This window comes from Callithrix jacchus, chromosome 8, assembly GCF_049354715.1.
Source record: "Callithrix jacchus isolate 240 chromosome 8, calJac240_pri, whole genome shotgun sequence".
In the NCBI taxonomy this organism is placed as follows: domain Eukaryota; kingdom Metazoa; phylum Chordata; class Mammalia; order Primates; family Cebidae; genus Callithrix; species Callithrix jacchus.
Window position 1 is genome coordinate 110,765,103 of NC_133509.1, and position 25,290 is coordinate 110,790,392.

The 25,290-nt window shown below is 38.5% G+C and overlaps 1 protein-coding gene across 50 annotated transcripts in view; it reads left to right on the forward strand.

Moving 5' to 3' along the window:
- The window catches only part of TTLL5 (tubulin tyrosine ligase like 5), a 293,499-nt gene that overhangs the window by 183,910 nt on the left and 84,299 nt on the right, over window positions 1-25,290 (forward strand). For 40 of the 50 annotated variants that reach the window (XR_013521423.1, XR_013521412.1, XR_013521413.1 and 37 more), the window contains one exon: window positions 22,286-22,481. Coding sequence is in view for 36 of the 50 variants with exons in the window: in XM_078335474.1 (XP_078191600.1) it covers window positions 22,286-22,481 (196 nt within the window). In the remaining 14 variants the exon portion in view is untranslated. Of the gene's footprint in view, window positions 1-22,285; window positions 22,482-23,960; window positions 24,170-25,290 lie in introns of those variants that run through there. The other 10 variants (XR_004730028.3, XR_013521421.1, XM_035261103.3 and 7 more) reach the window with 2 other exon arrangements.

Consider the following 25,290-nt stretch of genomic DNA (forward strand, 5'->3'; position numbering starts at 1 on the left):
CCCTAAGTAATGAGTAACCAGAAAAAGTTATAGAATCCAGCAAACTGAGTGAAAAAAAAGCTTAAGGAAAATATTAAAAAGGAAGAAAAGTGTTTGATGTACTTTTAATATAAAATATGGAAAAAGTAGAGAAAGGGTGGGGGTTGGGGAAAGGAGGGAGGAAAGAGATTATTCACGGTAATGGGAACCAAATGTTGGCTAGGAAAGCTGCAGTATTCTCACACTGTCCTGTAAACCCAGCAGCTTTTCAAAGTGATAATAATCTAGGGCTGACAGCACAGGACACACCTTAACCCTTCTATACCTGAACACTTCGTTTGAGCCAGCCTCAAAGGTGGTGTCCACTTTGAAGTTCTGGTATGTTTCAGTGCCCTTTTGCCTCCACAGCAAAAAGAAGGAAGGTGGAGGCAAGTCTTGAACAGCAAAGCACCTGCTTGCTAAAACTCCTTACAGTAAGCTTAAATTTCTTTTCTGTGGACAGAGAGCAGCCTGCTTGGCCAGTCCAGCTTTGCATGATGATGTATTCTCCCCTTGCTGTCTTGAAGCAAGCTTGAAAGGAGTTGAGAACCTCCTTGTGACAGATAGAATTCTCTCTCCATCAGTAATAATCCCATTTACTTGAAAACCCTCTAGTCTGAAGTCCTCTGAGATGCCAGTATGGAAGTATGTGCACTTATTTGGAGGCTTTGGCCTTTGTTTGTCTTGGAAGTCCACTCTTGCCACTTTGGAATTGAGATGTAAATATACTATGAAGAGCTGAAGGGCGCTCCCTGACCTTATGACTTCCAGCTGGTCAAGAACAGGCATCTGCTTCTTGGCCTAACCATTCATCCAAGGAGAAGGAAAGGGTTAAGTTCCTGGTTCAGCTGGATCTTCACATTCACCTAGATTTAAACTTTGTTGAGACAACTTTAAAAATTCATCTTCCGCATGAAGGGAATTAAATCTTACTTTCTCTGTCAACTCTTTCCCATTTCAGAGGAGCAGTCACCAAATGTCAATAGTAGGGCAATAGTAGCAATAAGGCAGGCAGCACTGCAGAGCAGATGAGTGCTCAGATTCTGCAGTTAGCCATGCCTCAATTGCCTCGTCCCTAACATGAGGCAAGGTTAAAGTGAGATAAAACACAGAAAGCGCTTAGTGCAGTGGCTGGCATCCACTCTTCTTTTCCTCATCATTGTCCTCATATTGCATACAGTTAAAATAGAAGCATCTCCTTTGTTTGAAATGTTTTTAGAAGTCATCTTCGGTATGATTTTATAGGTTTTCATTTTACATATAAGTCTGATGTACCCTGAGTTAATTTTTGTGTGAGGTATGAGGTTTAGGTTGAGGTTCATTCTTTGCCTGTGTATATGCAGTTGCTCCAACTTCGTTTGTTAATAAACAAATGAAGGTTAGAGAGTTAATAAGCTTTCCATTGTGCTGGTTTTGCAACGTAGTCAGGAATCAGTCAAGCATATTTTTGTGGATCTTTGGATGACTTTAGTATTTCTAAAACAAAGGTCAATAGCAATAATAGTTTCTTAGAAAATCTTTAGCAGGGGCTATTTTAAGTTATGATTTTCTGTTCCTCATAACTGCGGTGACATGGAGACTTAGTTTCAAAAGCAGCTCTTTCACTTACTCAGTAGGTCCTTAGGCCTTAACCTAACCCTCAGTTTCCTCATGTGTAAGATGGGATAATACCATTGCAATGGGTTGCTTTGCAGCTCACAAAGGTAAGGCATATACAAGAGCTCAGCTTGGAGTCCGGCATTTAAAAATCCCTCACTATTGGTGGTGGTGATGGTGGTGATGGTGGTGGTGAGACTTGGCTGTCCTCGTTCTCAGTCAGTCTAAGCTATACTCACTCATGCACTTTCCATTCCCCAGACCTTAACTTTTTTTAGCCTTTCATTGCAGCTTCATCATAAGCGCATAAGTGATTCCAATTAAAGCTATTGTGTGGTGCTTTGCCTAAATGGAAGTTTTGACCAGTAACATTTCTATTTCTGAATATGTGAGAGATCTGCATCTCACCAGCTTTTATTACAGCATCTCTCCACCCTCCACACTCCTGCCAGTTAGCCACATTGGCTTTTCTATTGTTCCCTGTTCTTTTATATATGTCCCTATTCCTAATGCCTAGAATTTCCTTTCCAGTTGGCAAGTTGCTGGTCATCTTTTGAGATGCAGATAAAATATCATTTCTACTTTAAAGGCTTCCTTGATTTTTCTCCATAGCAAGTTGTTGCCTTCTCTTGTTTTTTAAACCTAGTGTCCTGTTCCCAGCACAGTGGCATACAGAGTTTGGGGAGTAGCAGGAGTTTTTGTTCTTAATTTAAAAACATATACACATATTTTTGAAATACATTAATATATCCATTATATGTTGACATTAATACTAAATGATAAAGATGAATAGTATAATCACAATGTACTGGACAAGACTGGAATGAAACATACCAAAGGATTCCCCGTGGCTGTAGAATGGCCCTGTGGGTGACTTTTTTCCTCCTCCTTTGTACTTTTTGATACTTACACATTTTTGCTGTCAGCGTGTTTTTAATTTTTTTAACTTAATTTTTATATTGTTTGAAATGCCCTCCAGCTTGATACTAGTTTAGAAATATTTCTCCCTTATTTTGAAATGATAAGAATCTGTGCTATAATTTGTGAAAGAGAAGAACAGAAGGAGAAGGAAAAGGGAGTTTAACAACATTTATTGAGTGCCTGGTTTATGCCAGATCCTGTGCTTTGTATGGTTTGTCCTGGACACAGGGCTGTTACATGGGCATTGTTATATTGTCTTATGTATAAATGATGAAATTGTCTTAGAGGTGTTAGAATTTGTCCATGGTCACACATGAGGTAACTGATGGCCCAAGAATTTGCATCAAGGTCTTCCTGATGTGAAAGCTCACGTTCTTTTCTCTACTTTAACTTTCCTACTTTTTGAAGGAGGAAAATCAGTACCAATATTTCCATAATGGCATCCCAGACCAGCCTAGACCTATTTTTGGTGATAATGTACAAAGGATAGATGGATATACTTCTGAAAATAAACTATCACTGGTGGATTATAAGAAATACTCTGTGGGCCGGGCGTGGTGGCTCACGCCTATAATCCCAGCACTTTGGGAGGCCAAGGCGGGTGGATCACGAGGTCAAGAGATCGAGATCATCCTGGCCAACAAGGTGAAACCCCATCTCTACTAAAAATACAAAAATTATCTGGGCACGGTGGTGCGCACCTGTAGTCCCAGCTACTCGGGAGGCTGAGGCAGGAGAATTGCTTGAACCCAGAAGGCGGAGGTAGCGGTGAGCCGAGATCACACCATTGTACTCCAGTCTGGGTAACAAGAGCAAAACTCCGTCTCAAAAAAAAAAAAAGAAACACTCTGTGAACAAAGATGAAAAAAAAATTAGGGGCTGGCGCGATAGAGTTCAGCAATACAAATATCTTTACCCCAGTCTATGTATTTGTATAGTGTTTTACTTTTGTCAAATGCCAGTTCCATAGAGCAGCTTTGAGTATGTGGGCAGAAAACATCAATAGCCTGAAGAGGCTAATTCTAAATATATGGCTTGTATATTTACAAATTAGATTGAATTTTGACTTGCTTTGTAGGCTGACTTTCCTGAATAGAACTTATTTTTTAAAATAGATTTAAACCAACAAGTCAGGCAAGTACGGATGGTTTGTTTTAGATGGTGAGGAATTAGGGAAATCTTGTGACTCTAGGGGATAGAAATTATGGATTTTTTGGTCCTGTTGGATTTCTACAATGGCCAAATCATACAGGTGTTGGGCAACGCTTTTTATAAATGTGATCTGTCATTTCAACTATGGTTTAGAAAGCATATGTTTTAAAAGTTATAGTATTTTGGAAGGGAACCATGATATCATGAAAGGATGTAACGAATTAGAAGAGATAATGAAAGAGTTCCTTGTTAACCTCCATGCCATTTATGGACTCAGAGTGTGAGAAATTAGTCCATAAGGCAGGCATAGAGATGAATCATGCATTTCTTCCTTGGCAAGTGTAATGTCTGAATTTAGAGCTTTAGAGGCAAAGAATTACATTGGATTCAGTTCCTAAAATATTAGTTCTGTATTGCTATTTTTATCACATTAATACCAAAGCTGATTAGCTTCTTTATACCAAGAAGACACAGTTTGCCATAGAGGAATATGGACTTTCTCTTGGGTTGTGAGAAATTTGCATTATGTCTCACTGAATCTCAAAAACAAGATCATAAATAAGAAATAATAGTAACTAATAATAATTAAATGCCTTATGCACCTTAACTAATAGCTAACGTTTACTGTGTACCAGCAACTGTTCTATAAGCGTTACACATATTAACTGATTTAATGCTCACAGCTACTCTGTAAGTACCGTTATCATCCTCATTTTACAGATGAAGAAACTAAGCATAGAGAAATGAAATCATTTGCCCAAGATAACACAGTTGGGGTTGGCAATCAGGATCCAACCCCAAGCAATATGGTGGCAGAATCCATGCTCTTATCCACTCTGCCAGTGATTCTTTGTGTGTGTCAAAATCACCTGAAAGGCTTGTTAACACACAGATTGCTCGGCCCAGCCACAGAGTTTCTGATTCCAGTAGGCCTGGAGTGAGGTTCCATTATTTTTGTTTTTAACAAGTTCCAAAATGCTGCTGCTGGTGATTCAGTAAGAGAAACTCTTAATTGTAAGTATACATTTTCTTTTCTTCCCTTTGGCCCTATTTTTTTTTTTAATCTCTTGTGATTTCTCCTGTATTTTCCCCATTTTATAAAAATGTCTTTATTTATAAAGAAAGGAAAAGGACAGGTGGAGAAGGTTTCAAATAAAAAGGTGGAGTTTTTGGAGTTGTCTCCTATTTCCCTTGGCCAACTAAAGAAAGGGGGCAGAGGCAGGCTACTGGAACCAGAAAAACTGTAGGCCCCACTGTTCCAAGTTGCCTGATGTTTTGCTTCCTGGGAAAAAGAGAAGTGAAGGGAGCCTAACTGATGTGATGGGGCAGGAATTCTAAATTTGTGACACTCTCTAAGCTGTTTGTTTACACTAGGTTTGAACCCAGCTACAATTCAATGTAGAAGTTCTTGGAAACTGACGTGTCAGCTGCCCTAGACAATCTCCACATTAACTTCCACTCTAAAATCTTTTCCTGGCTTGCCTTTGCAGAGTGCGAAAGCTAGGTGATGGTGGTCCAGTTTTACAATAAGGTCCAGCTGTGCTTATGTGTGCCGCTGTTACTGTCACAAAGACTTTTCCCTTGATTTGATAAAAATCCTGCTGAACTGAACTCAGTCTTCATTGTTGAATGAACTGGTGTCAGGGAGTTCTCCTTTGGCTTTCTTAAAGGTCATTCTTTGCTCACTTCTTTTTTAGTTCACAGCTACATTTTTTAGGCTTCATGTGGTATGCTGGTTATGCCAAAATAAAGAACTGGATCAAAGACATTTCGTGTTCATAAGGCTAAGGACCAATCTGTCTTTTCAGATCCAGACTGCTAATAGATAAAGGACCAGGGAGTCTCTATCTCCATAACTGGCTCACTCCCAGAATCCTAAGTGGCCTTCTGCAACAGTGCTGTGAACTTAACCTTTTGAAAGGTTTGGCTTTTATATCCAGCTTTGTATTCCATAAAGCTTGCTCCCAGGGTCTCTGCCAGATGGACTAAGAAATCCAACTTTGTCCTTATTTCTTCCTCCTAGGGACCATTCCATTGATCATAGAGTGGTAGGGATGTGGAGACAGCAGAAGTCTGGTTCACATTCTGTATCCGTTGTCAAGTCCAACTGGCTGGGATCTCATTGTACTTTTCTTTTCTTCTTTTTTTTTTTATTATAAGTTCTGGGATACATGTACAGAACATGGCAGGTTTGTTACATAGGTATATACCTGCCACAGTGGTTTGCTGCACCCATCAACCCGTCATCTACATTAGATATTTCTCCTAATGCTATCCCTCTCCTACCTCCCACCCCGCAGTAGGCCCCAGTGTGTGATGTTTCCCTCCCTGTGTTTATGTGTTCTCATTGTTCAGCTCCCGCTTATGAATGAGAACATGTGGTGTTTGGTTTCCTGTTCCTATGTTAGTTTGCTGAGAATAATGGTTTCCAGCTTCTTCATCCATGTCCCTGCAAAGGACAAGAACTCATCATTTATTATGACTGCATAGTATTCCATGGTATGAGACCAGCATCATCCAGATACCAAAATCTGGCAGAGACACAACAAAAAAGGAAAATTTCAGGCCAATATCCCTGTTGAACAACGATGCAAAAATCCTCCATAAAATACTGGCAAAGCAAATCCAGCAGCACATCAAAAAGCTTATCCACCACAATCAAGTTGGCTTCATCCCTGGGATGCAAGTCTGCTTCAACATATGCAAAATGATAAAAACAGTTCATCGCATAAACAGAACCAATGACAAAAACCACATGATTATCTCAATAGATACAGAGAAGGCCTTGGATAAAATTCAGCATCCCTTCCTGCTAAAAACTCTCAATAAGTTAGGTATTGATGGAACATATCTCAAAATAATAAGAGCTATTTATTACAAACCCACAGCCAATAACATGTTGAATGGGCAAAAGCTGGAAGCATTCCCTTTGAAAACGGACACAAGACAAGGATGCCTTCTCTCACCACTCCTGTTAAACATAGTATTGGAAGTTATGGTCATGACAGTCAGGCAAGAGAAAGAAATAAAGGGTATTCAAATAGGAAGAGAGGAAGTCAAATTGCCTCTGCTTGCAGATGACATGATTGTATATTTAGAAAACCCCCATCATCTCAGCCCAGAATCTCCTTAGGCTGATAAGCAACTTCAGCAAAGTTTCAGGTTACAAAATCAAGGGGCAAAAATCACACACATTCCTATACACCAATAATAGAGAGCCAAATCATGAGTGAACTCCCATTCACAATTGCTACAAAGAGAATAAAATACCTAGGAATACAACTTATAAGGGAGGTAAAGGACTTCTTCAAGGAGAACTGCAAACCACTGCTCAAGGAAATAAAAGAGGACACAAACAAATGGAAAAACATTTCATGCTCATGGAGAAGAAGAATCAATATCATGAAAATGGCCATGCTGCCCAAAGTAATTTATAGATTTAATGCTATCTCCATCAAGCTACCATTGACATTCTTCACAGAATTAGAAAAAACTACTTTAAATTTCACATGGAACCAAAAAAGAGCCGATTTAGCCAAGACAATCCTAAGCAAAAAGAACAAAGCTGGAGGCATTACGCTACCTGGCTTCAAACTATGTCGCAAGGCTACAGTAACCAAAACAGCATGGTACTGGTACCAAAACAGAGATACAGACCAATGGAACAGAACAGAGGCCTCAGAAATAACACCACATATCTACAATCATCTGATCTTTGACAAACCTGACAAAAAAAAGCAATGGGGAAAGGATTCCCTATTTAATAAATGGTGTTAGGAAAACTGGCTAGCCATATGCAGAAAACTGAAACTGGACCCCTTCCTTACACCTTATACAAAAATTAGCTCAAGATGGATTAAAGACTTAAACATAAGACATAAAACTATAAAAACTCTAGAAGAAAACCTAGGTAATACCACTCAGGACATAGGCATGGGCAAGGACTTCATGACTAAAACACCAAAAACAATGGTAACAAAAGCCAAAATTGACAAATGGGATCTAATTAAACTAAAGAGTTTCTACACAGCAAAAGAAACTAGCATCAGAGTGAACAGGCAACCTACAGAATGGGAGAAAATTTTTGCGATCTGTCCATCTGACAACAGGCTAATATCCAGAATCTACAAGGAACTTAAACAAATTTACAAGAAAAAAAAAAACATGAAAAAGTGGGCAAAGGATGTGAACAGACACTTCTCAAAAGAAGACATGTATGCAGCCAACAAACATATGAAAAAAAACTCATCATCACTGGTCATTAGCGAAATGCAAATCAAACCCACAGTGAGATACTATCTCAGGCCAGTTACAATGGCGATCATTAAAAAGTCAGGAAACAACAGATGCCGGAGAGGATGTGGAGAAATAGGAATGCTTTTACACTGTTGGTGGGAGTGTAAATTAGTTCAACCATTGTGGAAGACAGTTGGCAATTCCTCAAGGACCTAGAACCAGAAGTATTATTTGACCCAGCAATCCCATTACTGGGTATATACCCAAAGGATTATAAATCATTCTACTGTAAAGACCCATGCACATGTATGTTCATTGCAGCACTATTCACAATAGTGAATAGACTTGGAACCAACCCAGTGCCCATCGATGATAGACTGGATAAAGAAAATGTGGCACACACACACCATGGAATACTTTGTACTCATTGTTCTTTTAAAGGACAGACATATCAGCTTCTACCTTTTCGACATGATACCTCCATGTATTCTTCCCAAGTTTATGTAATTGTCACACCATTATTTAATAAAAACAAAGTTAGTGAAAACATCCCCATCCCCACCATCTTCTTGTCATCACTTCTGCTGCTTTTTCCTGTACTGTATCTCTGCTTATTGAGTGGCTAATCAGAAGAAGTCTCTTCTCAAGAGCTTGTAATTCTGTGTTTCAAATTAGATATTTTATTTGGATCCTACCCATGTTCTTAATCCTTTTCACTGAGTCAACCTTATTCTCTCTGTTGAATTACTATGTCCACAGAAGAGCAGTTCTTACAATTACTAATTTCTGATTTATGTTTCTAGTGCTTGTGATAGTGATTCAGTAGATGATTTAATCCACAAAGAAGGAGGTCATATGCTGGGAAAAGAGAAAGAGACAGAAATAAGTTAGATGCTGAATATATAAACTGGTAATTGAGATGTCAATTTTGGGCCAAAATCTAATAGATTAGCAAACCAATGAGTTGGCTGTCCTTAGAGAAGTAAAAGGGAATCATTTAAGCCCAGCATTAATTCATGAAAAAAGTAAGTTATGCCAGACTAACTTCATTTCCCTTCGTGGTAGAATTACTTTGGTAAGAGAAGACCAGGGGACTGAAAAAGAATTACTATAACTAGGTTTCACCAACGATTAAGGAAATCTTGTGAGCACAAAAGAGATAAGTGAATGTGGTAATACTGTCATTAAGAATATTTGGTAACTGATCAGGTGTGTTAATATTTGGTAACTAGTCAGATTGCAGGTAAGTTGCTCACACCTGTAATCCCAACACTGTGGGAGGTGAGGCAGGTGGATCGCTGGAACCCAGGAGTTTGAGACTACCCTGTCTCTAACAAAAATACAAAAAATTAGCTGGGCATGGTAGTGTGTACCTGTAGTCCCAGCTACTCGGGAAGCTAAAATGGGAGGATTGCTTGAGCCCAGGAGGTGGAGGTTGCAGTGAGCCGAGATCATACCACTGCACTCCAGCCTGAGTGACAGGGTAGACGCTGTCTCAAAAAAAAAAAAAAAAAAATGGTAACTAAATGTGCAGCTCTACCCAAACAGTGAATCAGCATTTGAGAATTAAGTTTCTAGGACTCTGTCATTGACTTATAGTTCCTCATGTTTATCAATGAATTTATTCATTCATATTTATTTAGGTGCCTACTATATGCTAGGCACTTATGTATCTAGAAGACATGTGAATCCTGTTTTAAGATGACATGAAGTAGGAATTCCATGGAATAATGAATACCTGGGATGACAGGCAGGATTCACCATGATTTAAACAGCCTAGAAAAATGAATCTAATTCATGGAATTTAATAGGGAAAAACATAAAGCTTTTCATGTGGGTTCAAAAATCAAGTGTGAAGAAGACTTGAAGGGTTAAGGTTGACTTTAAATATAATAGAATTTAACAATGGAAGGATAGATAAGGTGGCTCATGCCTGTAATCCCAGCACTTGGGGTGGCTGAGGACAGGAGGATCCCTTGAGTCCAGAAGTTCGAGACCAGCCTGGGCAACATAGTGAGACTTCATCTCTACAAGAAACAAAAAATCAGCTAGGTATGTTAGCACCTGCCTATAGTCCTAGCTACTCAGGAGGCAGAGGTGGTAGAGGGATTGCTTGAGCCTGGGAGTTAGAGGTTGCAGTGAGCATTCACCCTGACAGAGTGAGATCCTGTCTTAAAAAAAAAAAGTTAACAATGGAATAAGAACTGCCAAAATCCCATATTATGTTGTGGGAAAATGTTCATAACTTATTGTCAGATGAAAAAAGCAAGTTATAAAGCATATATAGCTTAGAATCACTCTGTTTGTGCAAGGGGATACACGCAGAGGAAGTATATACGTCAGCGTGCTGACAAAACTTTATAGCAGACATCTTTAGTTGTTGGATCACGGATAAATTTCTTTATGCCTTTTTGTCTCTCAGGTTTAAGGCATTGATATTATGGTTTGATTCTTTAAAAATTGCTTTGGATTTGCTGCATTTTGAAAAGGTGAAAGGGTGTGTAGCTGCTGCTGGTAATTTAGCCTTGGGGGAGGGGAGGAAGATTTCGTCATCTTCCTCATCCATCAGTGCTCACATCCAGTGCCTGAACCGTTGCTCCTCTCTGGTAATCAGCATTGTTAGTAAAACCCCCCCTTCCCCACAGGAGCCACTTTGCCCAAAATTAGAGCATTCTGCAAGTGGGCTTGGCATGCAGCAGGCTTCCACCATAGGAAAGTCCCCTCAGGCAGGGGCCACAGTGCCGCCGCTGCCCCTCGTGGGTGAGAGTGGCAAGTGGACTTGACTCTCCTGCTCACACATCTGGGTGATTCTTGCATCTTTTTTTGGATCCAGTAGTTTGGCTGCCCTCATTGATCACCCAGGTGATCCCACATAGACATAAAACTTGGTAAAGAGATTGTAAATACTGCTTTGAAGTAGTATAATTCTTCTTTCTCAGAAGTAATGCTTGTTAGTAACCTTATTGGTTCCTCCATGCCCCAAAAGCTTGGATTCACTTTCCATGGGAAGAATGTTAATAATAGCTAATATTCACTGAACATTTATTATGCTGCCTTTGTGCTAAATGTTGTACATAGATGATCACATTTAATTCTTAGACCAACCCTATGAGTGGTGGGATTAATTTTTATTCTCATTTCACAGCTGAGGAAATGAAACCAAGGCACAGAGAAGTTAAACATATTGCTTCTAGTGGCAGAGCTAGGATCTGAACCTCGCAGTCTTGCGCTTGACCTCAGTCTTAGTCATGGTGCTGCTGCCTCCCCTTCTGAGGGTGGTCCTATGCAGAGCCGTGGTGTGCATCCAGGGGGCAAGGCCTCCTGAATTCTATCACTGTCTCAGCGCTTGCATTGGTTTTGATTCGTTTCCAGCACCCAAAACCTTTTATTTCTTTTTGTCTTCTTTCTGGGATTATTTCTTTAATCTGTTCCCAAGAGCCTTTCATCCTCTCAAATAAACAAATTATCTAAAGGTTTTGAAGTCCTTTTACCCTGTTCCAAAGCAGTAAGATCAGCTGGCACTTATAATTTCATTTAGTTACGAGCTTTTGACCTAGCATCAAAAGTTCACATCGTTTTTCTAGATTATTTCAGTGTCTCTAACACTATCCCTGTTATACTTTAACTCTTCCCATGGAAGAACCATTTCTGTATAACTCCATGGGTTCAAAACAGGAAAGGCAGAAGAGAGTATACTCTTATCTCAAGGTATAAACTCAAAGGTTAAAAAAAAATTAGTTTCTTTAGTATCAGAATTTTTAGAGATCACTTAAAAATCTTGTTCTAACACATAAATTCTCTTAGAATCAAAGCACTTGTCACTATGAGCGTGAACTCTTGGAGGTCCGTCTAACTCACTTAAGTAATGTAAAGCACCGATTTCATTTGGCTAGCTAACAGTGTTCCCAGTCAGCAGTTATCAACAGTTATTAACGGTTATAGTTAATTTATAATTTCCCTTTTACCTTAAGGCTTCTTAGTAGACTGTTTCAGTATGTATTAAGTTTATATCTAAATGCAATTCAGCTTTGCTTTTTTCACAAATGAAAGTAGTTCTCAGTCATTCATTGAATGCATTTCATAAACACATTTCTTCTTTGCAGAGCCTATTCAATTTGAGTGCTAAATTTAATTATTATGGCCCATTGACTCTCTTCTGACTACATTTGTCTTTTAATGTTAATATATTATAAGGCTCACTTTCAGAGGCAACCATTCTTTCTGCCTTTCATCCATAGGACTAATTTACTCCAATATTGTCACTGTGCTTGGATTTCTCACTTCTTCAGACCTTCATGCCAGATTACTTGGTCATTCAGACTAACATGATTTTCATCACTAATGCTATCATATAAGCTGATTCCCCTAGACTCTGCCTAACATCTCCTGGGCTTTGAACCCCTGTGTTAATGCCACCTATTCCAGAGTCTTGCCAGTCCTGTCATATTTTTCACCTCCTCTTTTTCCCTGTGGACTTACCTTACAAGTCACTGCTCCAGATCATGAGCTTTTCAAAAGCAGGAACTATATGTTTTTCTTCTTGGTAGTCCATAAGCACCTAGGAACAGTGTCCAATAAATGTGGATTGAATTGCACTGAAATGAAATAACTACTTAGGCATGTATCTTTACATATGATCCTAGTATTACAAAGTACAGGAAGAGAAAAAGTTAAGTTTGTAGCTAAAATCAGGAAATTATAAAAACAGGGAAATACTGACATGAGTTTTAATTGAAGATAAGTGAAAATGTTTGGCTTCTTTCATTTAATACAGTGTTTTTGAGATTCATCTGTTTTGTTGCTTATATGAGCATTTATACTACTTTTTATTGAGTAGTATTTCATAGTATGAATATACCACAGTTTGTTTATTTCTCTAATAATAGGCATTAGGATTGGTTCCAGTTTATGACTGTTATGAATACAAATTCAATGAAAATTCTTATGCAAAAATTTTTAGCCATATTTTCATTTCTTTTGGGTGAATACCTAGAAGTAGAATTTTCCTGTTGTGTAAATATGTTTTTACTTTATAAGAAACTGACAAGTAGTTTTCTGCAATGATTGTGTCATTTTATACCCCCATCAGCAATGTATGAAAGTTCTAATTGTTCTTCATGCTCACTAACATCTGTTATTGTCTGTCTGATTTTAGTCATGTTAGTAGATGTTTGTCACATTTCCCTGATGAATACTGATGTTGAGAACTTTTCATTTGCTTGTTAGCCATTCACATATTTTCTTTTGTAAATTGCCTGTTCAAATCATTTAGATGTTCTTAAATCTCATTATTTTTATTATTTAAATCAACAATTAACAACAGGGCATTTTTATATTTTATCAGTAGAAATCCTTTGTCACATATGCATACCTCTGTTGCAAATATTTTTCCTCAAAGGCCTGTCTTGCTCATTCATTTTCTTTTTCAAGACTACTCATTTTCAAGTAGTCTTGAAATCAGGTGATGTAAGTCCTCTTTTTCATGATTGTTTTGATTATTGTAGATTCTTTGATTTTTTCCATAATGTTAAAATCAACCTTTCCTGCTACTAGAAGTATGCTGAAGGAAAAAAGAAAAAGAAAAAAAATCAACGTGTCAGTTTCTTCAACAACAAAACAAAGCCTGCTGGAATTATATTGTGATCAAATTGAATCTATAGATGAGTTAGAGGGTAGTTTCCAGTTCTGGTAGTGGCTACCTCTTTATCTGATCAACCTACTTGATAAAATATAAAATATAACTATTTAAAGGCACTGGAGGGTGAACAAAAGCTGATTGATACTGGAGAGGAATCAACATTTGAAAGAAGTTTATTGCCAGGGGTGAGTTTTCTGTTTCTTTTCTCTTGTTGCCTTTTCACTTAAGGGCAAGTCATAGTTTGCACCACATGGAGCAGATAGAACTTGCCCCAAAATCTGCAGCCTTAACTGGCTGGATGAACTGAAGGATGGAGTTCAGGACAACCACATCTGCTGTAGAGGGAGAGGAAAACTCTAGAAATGAGGCATCTCCAGAAAAGGGGAGCCTGAACTCTATGTAGAAAATTTTCCCTAATTTCTAACTGACCCCTGACTAATGCATATGCAAGACGTACTTCAAAGCATGCAGGCAAAGCAAAAAGGCCTTATCAGAGCTGCAGCCCACTGAGTGGAAGAAAGAATTGCAGTTCGAGTTTTGCCAAGTTAACCATCAACTTAAAACACATACACATACATTCTTTAGAGTGACATAATACAATCCAGTTTCTACAGCATATCATTCAGAACATCCAGGATACAATATGAAACTATTCAACATAGGAAGAAATAGGAAAATATGACCTGTCCTCAGAATAAAAGATAATCAATGAAGACCAATCCTTAACAGACAAGGATGTTAAAGTGACTGTGCACAAGGATAGAAAGGAAAATATGCTTTAATGAATGAAAAATACAAAATTTTGGCCAGGCATGGTGGCTCACGCCTATAATCCCAGCACTTTGGGAGGCTAAGGTGGGCTAATCGCCTGAGGTCAGGAGTTTGAGACCAGCCTGGCCAACATGGCAAAACCCCGTCTCTACTAAAAATACAAAAATGTGCTGGGTATAGTGGTGCATGCCTGTAATCCCAGCTACTCCACAGGCTGAGGCAGGAGAATTGCTTGAAACCAGAATGTGGAGGTTGCAGTGAGCTAAGATCACACCACTGCATTCCAGCCTGGGGGACAAGAGTGAGACTCTGTCTCAAAAAAAGTAGTAACAGTAATCAAGACAGATTTCCAAATGGAAATTGTGAAACTGAGAAAAACAATATCTGAAATACAGAATACACATCTTAACAATATTGAGTCTTCCAGTGAATCAACATGGTATATCTTTGTACTTATGTAGGTTTTGTTTAATTTTTTTAAATTAATGTTTTATAGATTCACTGTAGTGACCTTATGTATTTTCTACTAGATTTATTCTTAGGTATTTGATGTATTCTGATGATATAAGTTTTTGCTGTTGTTGTCGTTTTGAGATGGAGTGTCTCTCTGTTGCCCAGGCTGAAGTGCAGTGGCACAATCTCAGCTCATTGCAACCTCTGCCTCCCAGGTTCAAGTGATTCTCCTGCCTCAGCCTCCCACATAGCTGGAACTACAGGTGCCCACCACCACACCTCACTAATTTTTGTATTTTTAGTAGAGACAAGGTTTCACCATATTGGCCACGCTGGTCTGGAACTCCTGATTGTGATCCACCCATCTCAACCTCCCAGAGTGCTGGGATTACAGGCATGAGCCATTGTGCCTGGCCAAGTTGTATTCCTTTTTAAAATTACATTTTCCGATTGTGTATTTCTAGTATATAAAAATATTATTGCATTTTGTTTATGGATGATGATTCCTGCAACTTTGCTACATTTATTTATTAGTTCTAGCAGTGTTTCTGTAAAGTTTATAAGGTTGTCTATGTAAACAATCATTTGTCAATGAATAATTTTTTTTTCTTGCCTTATACCAACTAGGTCATCCATCACTGGTGTTGAATAGAAATGTCTTCTAGTTTACTAAGAATGTCTGTCATGAATGGGTGTTTGATTTTGTCAAATGCATTTCATAACTAACAGTATTAATATATGACTCTTCTTCATTCTCTTAATGTGGTGAATTATAAGACTTTTTTTCTAATGTTAGCCTTGCATTCCTATGGTAAATGCCACTTGGCTATGATTTATTGTCCTATTTGTATTTGATTGGTTGGTTGATTAGATAGATAGATTTTATTAGCTAATATTTTGTTAAAGTTTTTTATGTATCCATGTTCATCAGACGTATTGGTCTGAAAAGACCAAAAGAAAGTAAATTTTTTTTCTTGTAGTATCTTTGTCAGATTTCTGTATTAGAGATATGCTAGCCTCATAAAATGAGTTGGGAAGTTTTTTTTTTTTCCTCTGCTCTTTTCTGAAAGAGTTTGGAGTTTGTGAAAGATTGGAATTATTTCCTCTTGTTTGATAGAATTCTTTTTTTTTTTTTTTTTTTGAGACAAGAGTCTCACTCATGGTCTCTGTCTGCTCACTGCAACCTCCACCTCCTAGGTTCAACCAATTCTCCTGAATAGCTGGCATTACAGGCACCAGTCACCAGCAAATTTTGTATTTTTAGTAGAGATGAGGTTTCCCTACGTTGGCCAGACTGATCTCGAACTCCTGACCTTAAGCAATCCACCCACCTCAACCTCCCAAAGTGCTACGATTACAGGAGTGAGCCATCGCGCCCAGCATAGATTTCATTTTGAAATCATCTGGGCTTAGAATTTTCTTTCTTTGTAAGAAAATGTTAAGGTTTTTAAATTTTAAAAATATGTATTGTGGTCAGGTGCAGTGGCTCACACCTGTAATCCCAGCACTTTGGGAGGCTGAGGTGGGTGGATCACCAGAGGTTGGGAGTTTGAGTCCACCCTGACCAACATGGAGAAACCGCGTCTCTATTAAAATGGCAAAATTAGCTGGGCGTGGTGGCACATGCCTGTAATCTCAGCTACTCAGGAGGCTGAGGCAGGAGAATCGCTTGAACCCGGGAGGCAGAGGTTGTGGTGAGCCAAGGTCGTGCCATTGTACTCCAGCAAGGGCCATGAGAGCAAAACTTTGTCTCAAAATATATATATATGTATGTATGTATTGCAACAGGTCTATGATTCACAAAGCACTGTTAGCGGACCTGGGGGCCTTGGGGAAGTTGGGAGGAGTGGGGGATCCTCAAGACCCTTTGAGGAAGCTAATAGAGTCAAGCCATTTTTATAGTGATACTTTTTTCACTGTATTGACATTTGCACCAATGGTACAAAAACGATGGTGGGTTTATAAAACTGCTCATGCCTTAGCACGGATTCAGGCGGTGACATTAAACTATAGTAGGAGTCACTGTATTCTTTACCACCATAGCCTTTTCACTTAAAAGAAATGCCAGTGCTACTTAAGAATATCCTTGATAAGCAGTAATAATAATTTTTTATAAGTCAACACTGGAGTATATGTCTTTAATATTCTATCTGACAAAATGAGATGTACACATAAAGCAATTCTGCATAGTATGTGATAGTTGTCTCAAGGAAAGGCATTTGTGACTCTAAACTTGAAAGAGCATCGGATAGACAAACTGGTTATTTGGATTTGGATATTTGGCAAACATTTCCTCAAAAATAAACAGTGAGTCTATCACTTCAGAGTATACAAGTGACAGTATTTGTTGTCAGTGATAAAATTACAGCTTTTCTCTGTGAGTTTGACATCTTCCTAATACTTGAAGATTTAAATATCTATACATTTCATAAAGTGCCATTGAAGTGAATAGTCTGTCTTATAAAGAAATAATTTCTCCCCAGAATGCACCTCCTTCATAGCCTTATAGTGTTTCTCACCAGAAGCACCACTGGCATTTTAACACATTTTCCTAATGTAAGACTATTCCTTGCATTTCTGGATATTTAATACCCTGACTTCCACCTATTAAGTCAGTGATACCTCCACCCCCATCGTTGTGACAGTTGAAAGCACCATCAAAAAGAGCAGGGGCATCGTTCGTTGTACATGGTAACTCATGTTTGGCTGGACTTGGGTGGAGGAGGCTGGTGAAATGGACCATGGAATCACACTGTGTACAAATATAACAATCCTCTGCATATCGTTATAGAGAGTACAACTTCCTGTTGAGGTTTTGCTTTACATTTTTCAGATTCCCTCCAAGTTCCCTAAAACCAGTGTCCATTTGATTTAACCATAGGGAAAAGTATAGTCCTTCAATGTTTATTGCTGGAGATTGCAGGTATGCTGCAGGCAGGGCAGTTGTAGAGAAAAACATTTCATCCTTCAGTGCCACAGTAAAATATAGAAAAAATAAATGGATAGGTGAATAAGAGAGTGTAGTATTTAGAAAAACTTGGAATATTGTCGCCTATTCACTACGTATGTACAGGGGAAATATAGCATGATTCACTTTGAATCAGATGTTAAGCAAAGAGCCTTTCCACAGCTGATTTTCTTGGCTCTATATACTCTTTTGTAGAAGTAAAGTAAAAATGATTAGAAGACATTTACAGGGCCTGTGTACAATACTATGTTTTAGTATTGAGCAAAGAAAAACACTGAAGTTTGGAGAGATTGATTGAACCTCAAAATTTTTGGTAGTAGAAAACATTAGAAAAATAGAATTCGTTGAGGTTCAAGAATGGGATGGAATTTTTGTTGAAATGGAAACTATCAGCTGCCTAGAAAGGAATATTTAGATATATAAACTCAGGCACCAGAAATCAAGGAAAGGCCACATTATAGTACACCTGGCCTCGTCTGTGTCGATCATTATAGCACTTGCATATTGCAAACCCCAAAGGCTTGTGCTTTACGTGTGAGATACCATGACCTGAGTAACACCCACTGTAACTCAAAGCAAGCAAGTTTCTCGTGGTACTGATTACATTACACAGCTGAGCGTTTCTGCCCCACCCACTGTTGCACTATAAAAATTCCTGCCTCTTTGCTAAAAGCCTCCACTTGCTTGAGAAACTTCCTTTTGTGATTTGTAGACTGGGCTAATGTTACTGATGAGATTAAAACAGATTTCATTGTAAAAGTTTATGATGTTCCAGTGTGTTCAATATGTGTACAGTTGGAGGAACACATCCCTTCTTATACATAATTCCTTATTTGATCTTCTCTTGCCCACTGTCCTACTCTTTATGCATCCACAGACCCCCCCCCCCACCTCATATTCACACACCTGCAAACCTGTCCATGATCATCCCCAAATAAAGGGAGCTGGTTACAGACTTTAATTTCTAATGCACAAGAAGGCATTAAAGTGAATGTCTCCTGGGGATATTTGTTATTAAAACAGCTTTTAGCAAATGAACCAATCTAGCTAGCCAGTGAAATGAATTCTGACGTAAGTTTTATAGTTATATAAGTCCTTTAAATCTAATCTCTGAGTCTAGATTGCTTCCTGTAGCTGGAAACTTCTGTAACCAGCAAAGCAAGAATGAAAGCAGAATCACTGTTGATGGGCTGTCAGAACTTTTGTCCATTTGTTGTAAATAATAGTTTCATTCTGGATTCAAAGCAGCACCTGCCCTAATTAATGTGAAAATCTCAAGGTTAGTCAGCTAAAGCCATTCCTGCTTTTTCACCTGTTTCTTTCCTTTGTATGCATTTGTTCACCAGATCAGCCCACTCCTGCCTTGAACCTAGATACCTTCCTTGTTGGCTGCCCCTTCTACTCACAGCTGACTCTGTTCCTTTAGCTGAGCCAGTAGCTATTCAGTAGTTCTGGGTGTTCTGTTTTCATTAAGTTTTCTCTTCCCTCACTAATGAGAAAAAAGATAACAGGTTTTTCAGGCTCCTCCTTTCCTAACAATGTAATCCTGTTTTACTCTCACTCAACACCCTGCTTTGTGAATAATGTTAACATTTTATTAATGTATTGAAGTATTTATTTATATTTGATCAGTGCTCACCATATTTCTCCATATCTCTAGAAGTCTCTTGGGAAAGATCATGCCCTTTTAACTGTCTAATAACATGCACACTGAGGCACTTGAAGAAGGATCACTCAAGATCAAATGTCACACTCAGAAAACTTAATAGATAAGCTGTGAGCTTTTTGGTGTGTTCTCCAAGAAGATTAGCAGATGGTATATAATTGAGAAACTGAACTGTGGGAGCCAAACTGTGGGAGGAGATGAGTAAGGGATGTGACATATCAGAGGTGAGATTATGAGTAGAAAGCCTTTCATCCATGGACTTCAGAATACAGTTGACAGACTTACCCTTAACAAGGGATTTGGAAATCTCTCTAAGAGAGTTGAGAAACGAAAGCAGAGGCCCCAAAAGACCAGGCCGTAAGGGAAGGCACAGGCAACAGAGAAGCATGGACTTCTGAGCTCAGCAAACATTGCACTTTGCTCCCTCCCACAGTGCTCTGTTGAGTCATCAGGACAGGCCATAAATAAGCAAGTGGCTTATAGGTCAGGACTCAGGAAGATCTGTGTAGCCTCACTCCAGTGTTGCTACATCTCTGTGAAAGAATAACACTGATTTAAATCACTATGAACACGTCTCTCAATTTAGGCATCTTTTCATTTTTCTAAGTTCCGTTAACCAGGGCTTGGAGCAAGGTTGTTCACTATGAGTTTCTTCTATGTAGTTTTCTTATCACAGTACCTAAAAAAAAATATATGGTATAATTAAAGGAGCTCCCAGCCTGGGTGCAATGACTCACACCTGTAATCCCAGCACTTTGGGAGGCCGAGGCAGGCAGATCACCTGGGGTCAGGAGTTCAAGACCAACCTGAGCAACATGGAGAAACCCAATCTCTACTAAAAATACAAAATTAACCAGGCATAGTGGCACTTCCCTGTAATTCCAGCTACTCGGGAGGCTGAGGCAAAGAATCGCTTGAACCTGAGAGATGGAGGTTGCAGTGAGCTGAGATTGCACCATTGCACTCCAGTCTGGGCAGCGAATGAAATAAAAACAAAGAGGAAGGTCCCAAGAATAACCAAAAGTGTTAAGGAATCAAAGGACTGACAAATAAGACTGTTCTCAAAAGAAATGAGACCTTTAGAAAATCATATTAAAATATATTTAGCATTAAATTTACTACTTTAACCATTTTTAAGTGTACAGTGTCATGGCATTTACTACAGTTATACTATTTTGCAACTATTAGCCACCATCTATCTTCAGAACTTTGTCATCACCCCAAACTGAAGCGCCTGTACCCACTGAAAAATGACTTCCTATTCCCTAATTCCATAGCCCTTGACAACCACCACTGTACTTTCTGTCTCTAAAATTTACCTATTCTAGGTACCTCACATAAGTGGCATCATATAATATTTGTCCTTTTGTGACTGACTTATTTCACTTAGCATAATATCTTCAAGGTTCTGTACATATTATATGTAAATTCATCTGTTGATGGACATTTGGGTTGTTTTCATCTTTTGGCTATTTTGCACAGTGCTGCTATGAACATTGGTATACAGTTATTAGTTTTAATTTCAGTTCTTTTCCGTATATATCTACAAGGAACATTTCTGGATCATTTGGTTATTTTGTGTTTAACTTTTGGAGGAACCCCGGAAGTGTTTTCCATAGTAGCTGTACCACTTTACATTCCCACCAGCATTGCACAAGGGTTCGGTTTTTCTACATCCCCAGAGACCCTTGTTATCTTCAGGTATTTTGTTTTGATAATGGCCAGCCAAATGGGAGCAATGTGGTATAAATGGGGTCTTTTCTACTGGGAACAATGATCTGAGAGGGGAAATGTAGCCTAGAGTTGTAAAGACTTCTGCTAGAAAGTACATAGACATGGTCACCAGAATCTAGAATTTAAGAACTTGGGGTTTGGGTGCAGTGGCTCATACCTGCAATCCAAGCACTTTGGAAGGCTGAGGCAGGCAGATCACTTGAGCCCAGGAGTTGGAGACCAGTCAGGGCAATGTGGTGAAACCCCTGTCGCTACAAAAAATACAAAAATTAGCCAGGCATGGGGGCACACATGCCCCTATAGTCCCAGCTTCTCAGGAGGCTGAGGTGGGAGGATCACCCGAGTATGGGGAGGTCGAGACTGCAGTGAGTGTGATTGCACCACTGCACTCCATTCTGGACAACAGGGTAAGACCCTGTATCTAAATAAATAAATAGGCAAGGAAGGCAGTCAAAGTATTTAACAAATATAGCATAGCATAGGTACTGATTATTAAAAAAGGCCCCCGGCACTTCGCCTTCCTGGGGTGTACAGATTGTCAGCCTCAGTGGGGACCATATTGAGGTAAATTTGGAATAATGAAAAAAGTGTCTTCCCATACCATTTATGTTACCCAGTGATAGGGACATAAGCTCAAATATAAACAGCTTCTAAAAATATTTAGATATTTAACTAATGCATGGTTAACAAAAAACAAGAACTGTGTGTGAAGAACCCTTTTCCTTTTGAAGTTGATGTTGGAGAAGATGATTGTGCGTCTGTTCCTGCCTTAAGTTAGCCCACTATCCTGCATTTGAAGCTCTCCGAGCTCTTCTAGGTCTTCTGGCAATCACAGGGGAGTGAAGTTGTTATTTCAGTTGTTTAACATCCAGCAAATATTTATTGTACATTTACCATGTGCCAGGCCTTATGTTATGTGCTAGGAAAAGAACAGAGCGCAAAGCAGACCCTGTCCTTGTCATCATGGAGCTGCGGTTTAGTGGGGGAGTCAGATAATATCACACAAGTAGATTTGTAGTTCCAAACTGTGCTTGGTTCCATACAGGAAAAATACCCAAGACATTTATCTCCTTTCCTTTACATTGTTCATACAACCACTCACTCTAAGTAACCTGAGTGCTTTTCTCTTCAGGAGCCTCCAGACAGGTGGCTTTGCCTGGGAAGGAGAGGTAGAAAACAACGTGTACAGCAAGGCTACAGGGGTGGTCCCCCAGCACAAGTATCACCCCACAGCGGGCAGCTACCAGCTCCATTTTGCCCTGCAGCAACTTGAGCAACAAAAACTTCAGTCCCGGCAGCTTCTGGACCAGAGTTCAGCCCGGCACCAGGTAATTCAAGATAAGTATCTTTTCCATGTTGTTAATATCTTCCTGCTGTTGGCTTTTTTTTTTTTTTAAGGTGAATGAATGAGAAATATAGGATTAGTTTTCCAAACGCATGCCACCCTGGCTTGGATAGCTCATGGGGGAATCTACTCTTGAGGAAGAACTGTTCTGCAGCCATAACATTGGCTTTGCTTGAAGGTGATGCTTAACCAGTGTTTGACATGGTTTCCTGATTTGAATGTTGCTATGCAAAAATCTCTGTTGTAGTGTTTCCCCTTTCTGTTGTATGATCTTAGTTTAGTAACTTCTCATACGGTCTGTTTCTAAGGTACCTGAAAGCTAGCATTTTAATCATCTTTATTTCTAAATATTCTACTTTCTTGCCTTGATATACTTGGCATACATAAGTGATACTACTCATTGTCTAAGATTTTCAAGGAATAAATAACTTGCAAGTTCTTTTGGTAGGAAATGGCTGTACGTTAGGCTGCAGGTCTTCTATAAATGATAGCTATTCATTCCACAAATGTTTACTGTGTATCTGTTGTGTACTAGGCACTGTTTTAAACAGTGGGGCTATAAGGTGACTGTACACACAAAAATCCTTGCTGTTGTGGAACTTATGTGTAGGGAGATGTCGATTCACTACTCACTGTCTGTAAAATACCAGAAACTCCTGAGTGTTTGTGTGAGGGAGCTATATAAGTATAATGCCCTAATTTATCAATATGGCCCAGTTGTAGAGAACAGAAAGGATGACCTCACCAAAACTTCAGGCCACAAAGAGTTAAATTTTTCTTGCTGACTCAGGATCATCATTAGAATAATTACTATGTTTTTACAATGGAGTTATTGGACTGAATTAGTACTGATTCTATAAGCTTTTCTGACATTTGGTTATGTGAAGAGATAACCTTTTCTCAGTTTGAGCTCCTGATCAATCATTTTTTTCTTATAAAAATGTAATACATAATGTGCATGAGTTTGTACAAAATTATTATTTACTCAAAGACTAAAGCAACATTTACCAACGGTTTTTTCCTCTAAATAAAACAATTATTATTATACTTTGTGTCTTACCTTTTCAACTACTACGTATAACAAAATGTCATTTTGTTATTTCAACATAGTTCATCATTTGATCATCTTTACCTCCAGTAGTATACTCTGTACATTACATTAATTCATCAAATTGAGAAATTATAAGTGCAAGCATTTGTGAAGTAGTTCTTTAGACCAATTTTACTGGAGAAAAGATTTCTTAATCTGGAAAGCATAGAGTATAGTATCTCATTGTAATTACCATATCGCTTTCTATCAGGTAAAATTTTCTTCATTTAGAAAGTCTTGGGGAGAGTAGACACATTTAAGCCACTTTTCATTTTCACAACTGGAGATACAAATGTGTGTCTTAGTTTTTGCTTAAATTTGTGTTCTTAGATTTCTTAAAGCTTTTTAAACTTTAAACTCCCTGTCTTTCAGAGTACTTGAGAATGCCAGCTTAATCAGATACTGGATAGTGGAAGTATCACTATATAGCATGAGGATCAAAAAACTACATATCAGGTCCTTGGCTCATTACCTGGACAGCAAAATAATTTGTGCACCAAACCCCTGCAACACGCCATTTACATTTATAACAAACCTGAACATGTACCCCTGGACCTAAAATAAAAGTTAGAAAAAAAAATCTCTGGCTCTATTGAATCTAGACAGTTGGTACATTTTAAATCATGCTTCAATACCTTGAAATGGTGGATGATTGAAGGAGAGGCAGTTTTGCTGATTTGCACATTTAGAAATTGCTTCATTTTTAAGTCCTTCTCATACTTTTGATTAGCTTCCAACAACTCACATTCCTTTGAAAATTCAGAGTACTGTACTGCTATTCTTGTATGGAATTTCTTTTCACTGAGGATTATACTGGTTTGATTTCACTGAATTATGAAGTATATGGAAATTATGTTTTTTAGAATGTGTCGGAATATCTGTTTTAGGCAGGAGGCAGAACTCCCAAGAAGGGAGTTATCTCATTCTCCTGGAGAGCGAACAGAAAATCATTCATCATAATTGTATATGTGTATAACATTATTTTATTTCTTCTCCCCCACACCCCGAACCCGTTTTTCTAAACCACAGCTAATTTAGATAAAAATGAGTAAGGGTGAGTTTTTGGGACTCTAGGAGAGAGCTAAAGTAACTAAATTTCACTGCCTTCAAGTGTTTATAAATAATAAAGTAGCAAATAAGATATTAAATATTCTAACAGGAAGAATATGTAGAAACCTAGAGCACTTTATTTCAGAGGGTACTTAGAATCACTGCACAGTGGAAGCAAAGCCCAACTAGATTTTATGCCTTTGTATCTTACCTGTGCTAAATCTGACCATTATAATTATCACTAAATTGTCGATTGAAGCATGGTTTACATTCTCAGTATTCTGTGTTTCTGACCTTGGGTTACCCTTCAGATAGCAATGGTACTTTTCTAATGAACTCACACTTTGGATTCATTTTCCTAAAGTGTAGGGAGCCATTGGTATAACAGTGTGGTTAACTGCCTGTTTGAAAGCAGTGAATAGGATTGAAATCTGATTTACCTAGCATCCGTCCATAAAAGAGGCCTGTTAATGGAACAGGATGTTAAAGGAGGCCTTACATTTATATTATATTTTGTTATGTGATATTGCATTATATTATATTATGTTTATGAACAGCACCTCTCACATAGTAACCTCCTAACAGTGTCTCGGAATCGATCATGCAGCCTTTCTCTCATTGAATACAGAGGAACTTCTCCCTTCTTTTCTGC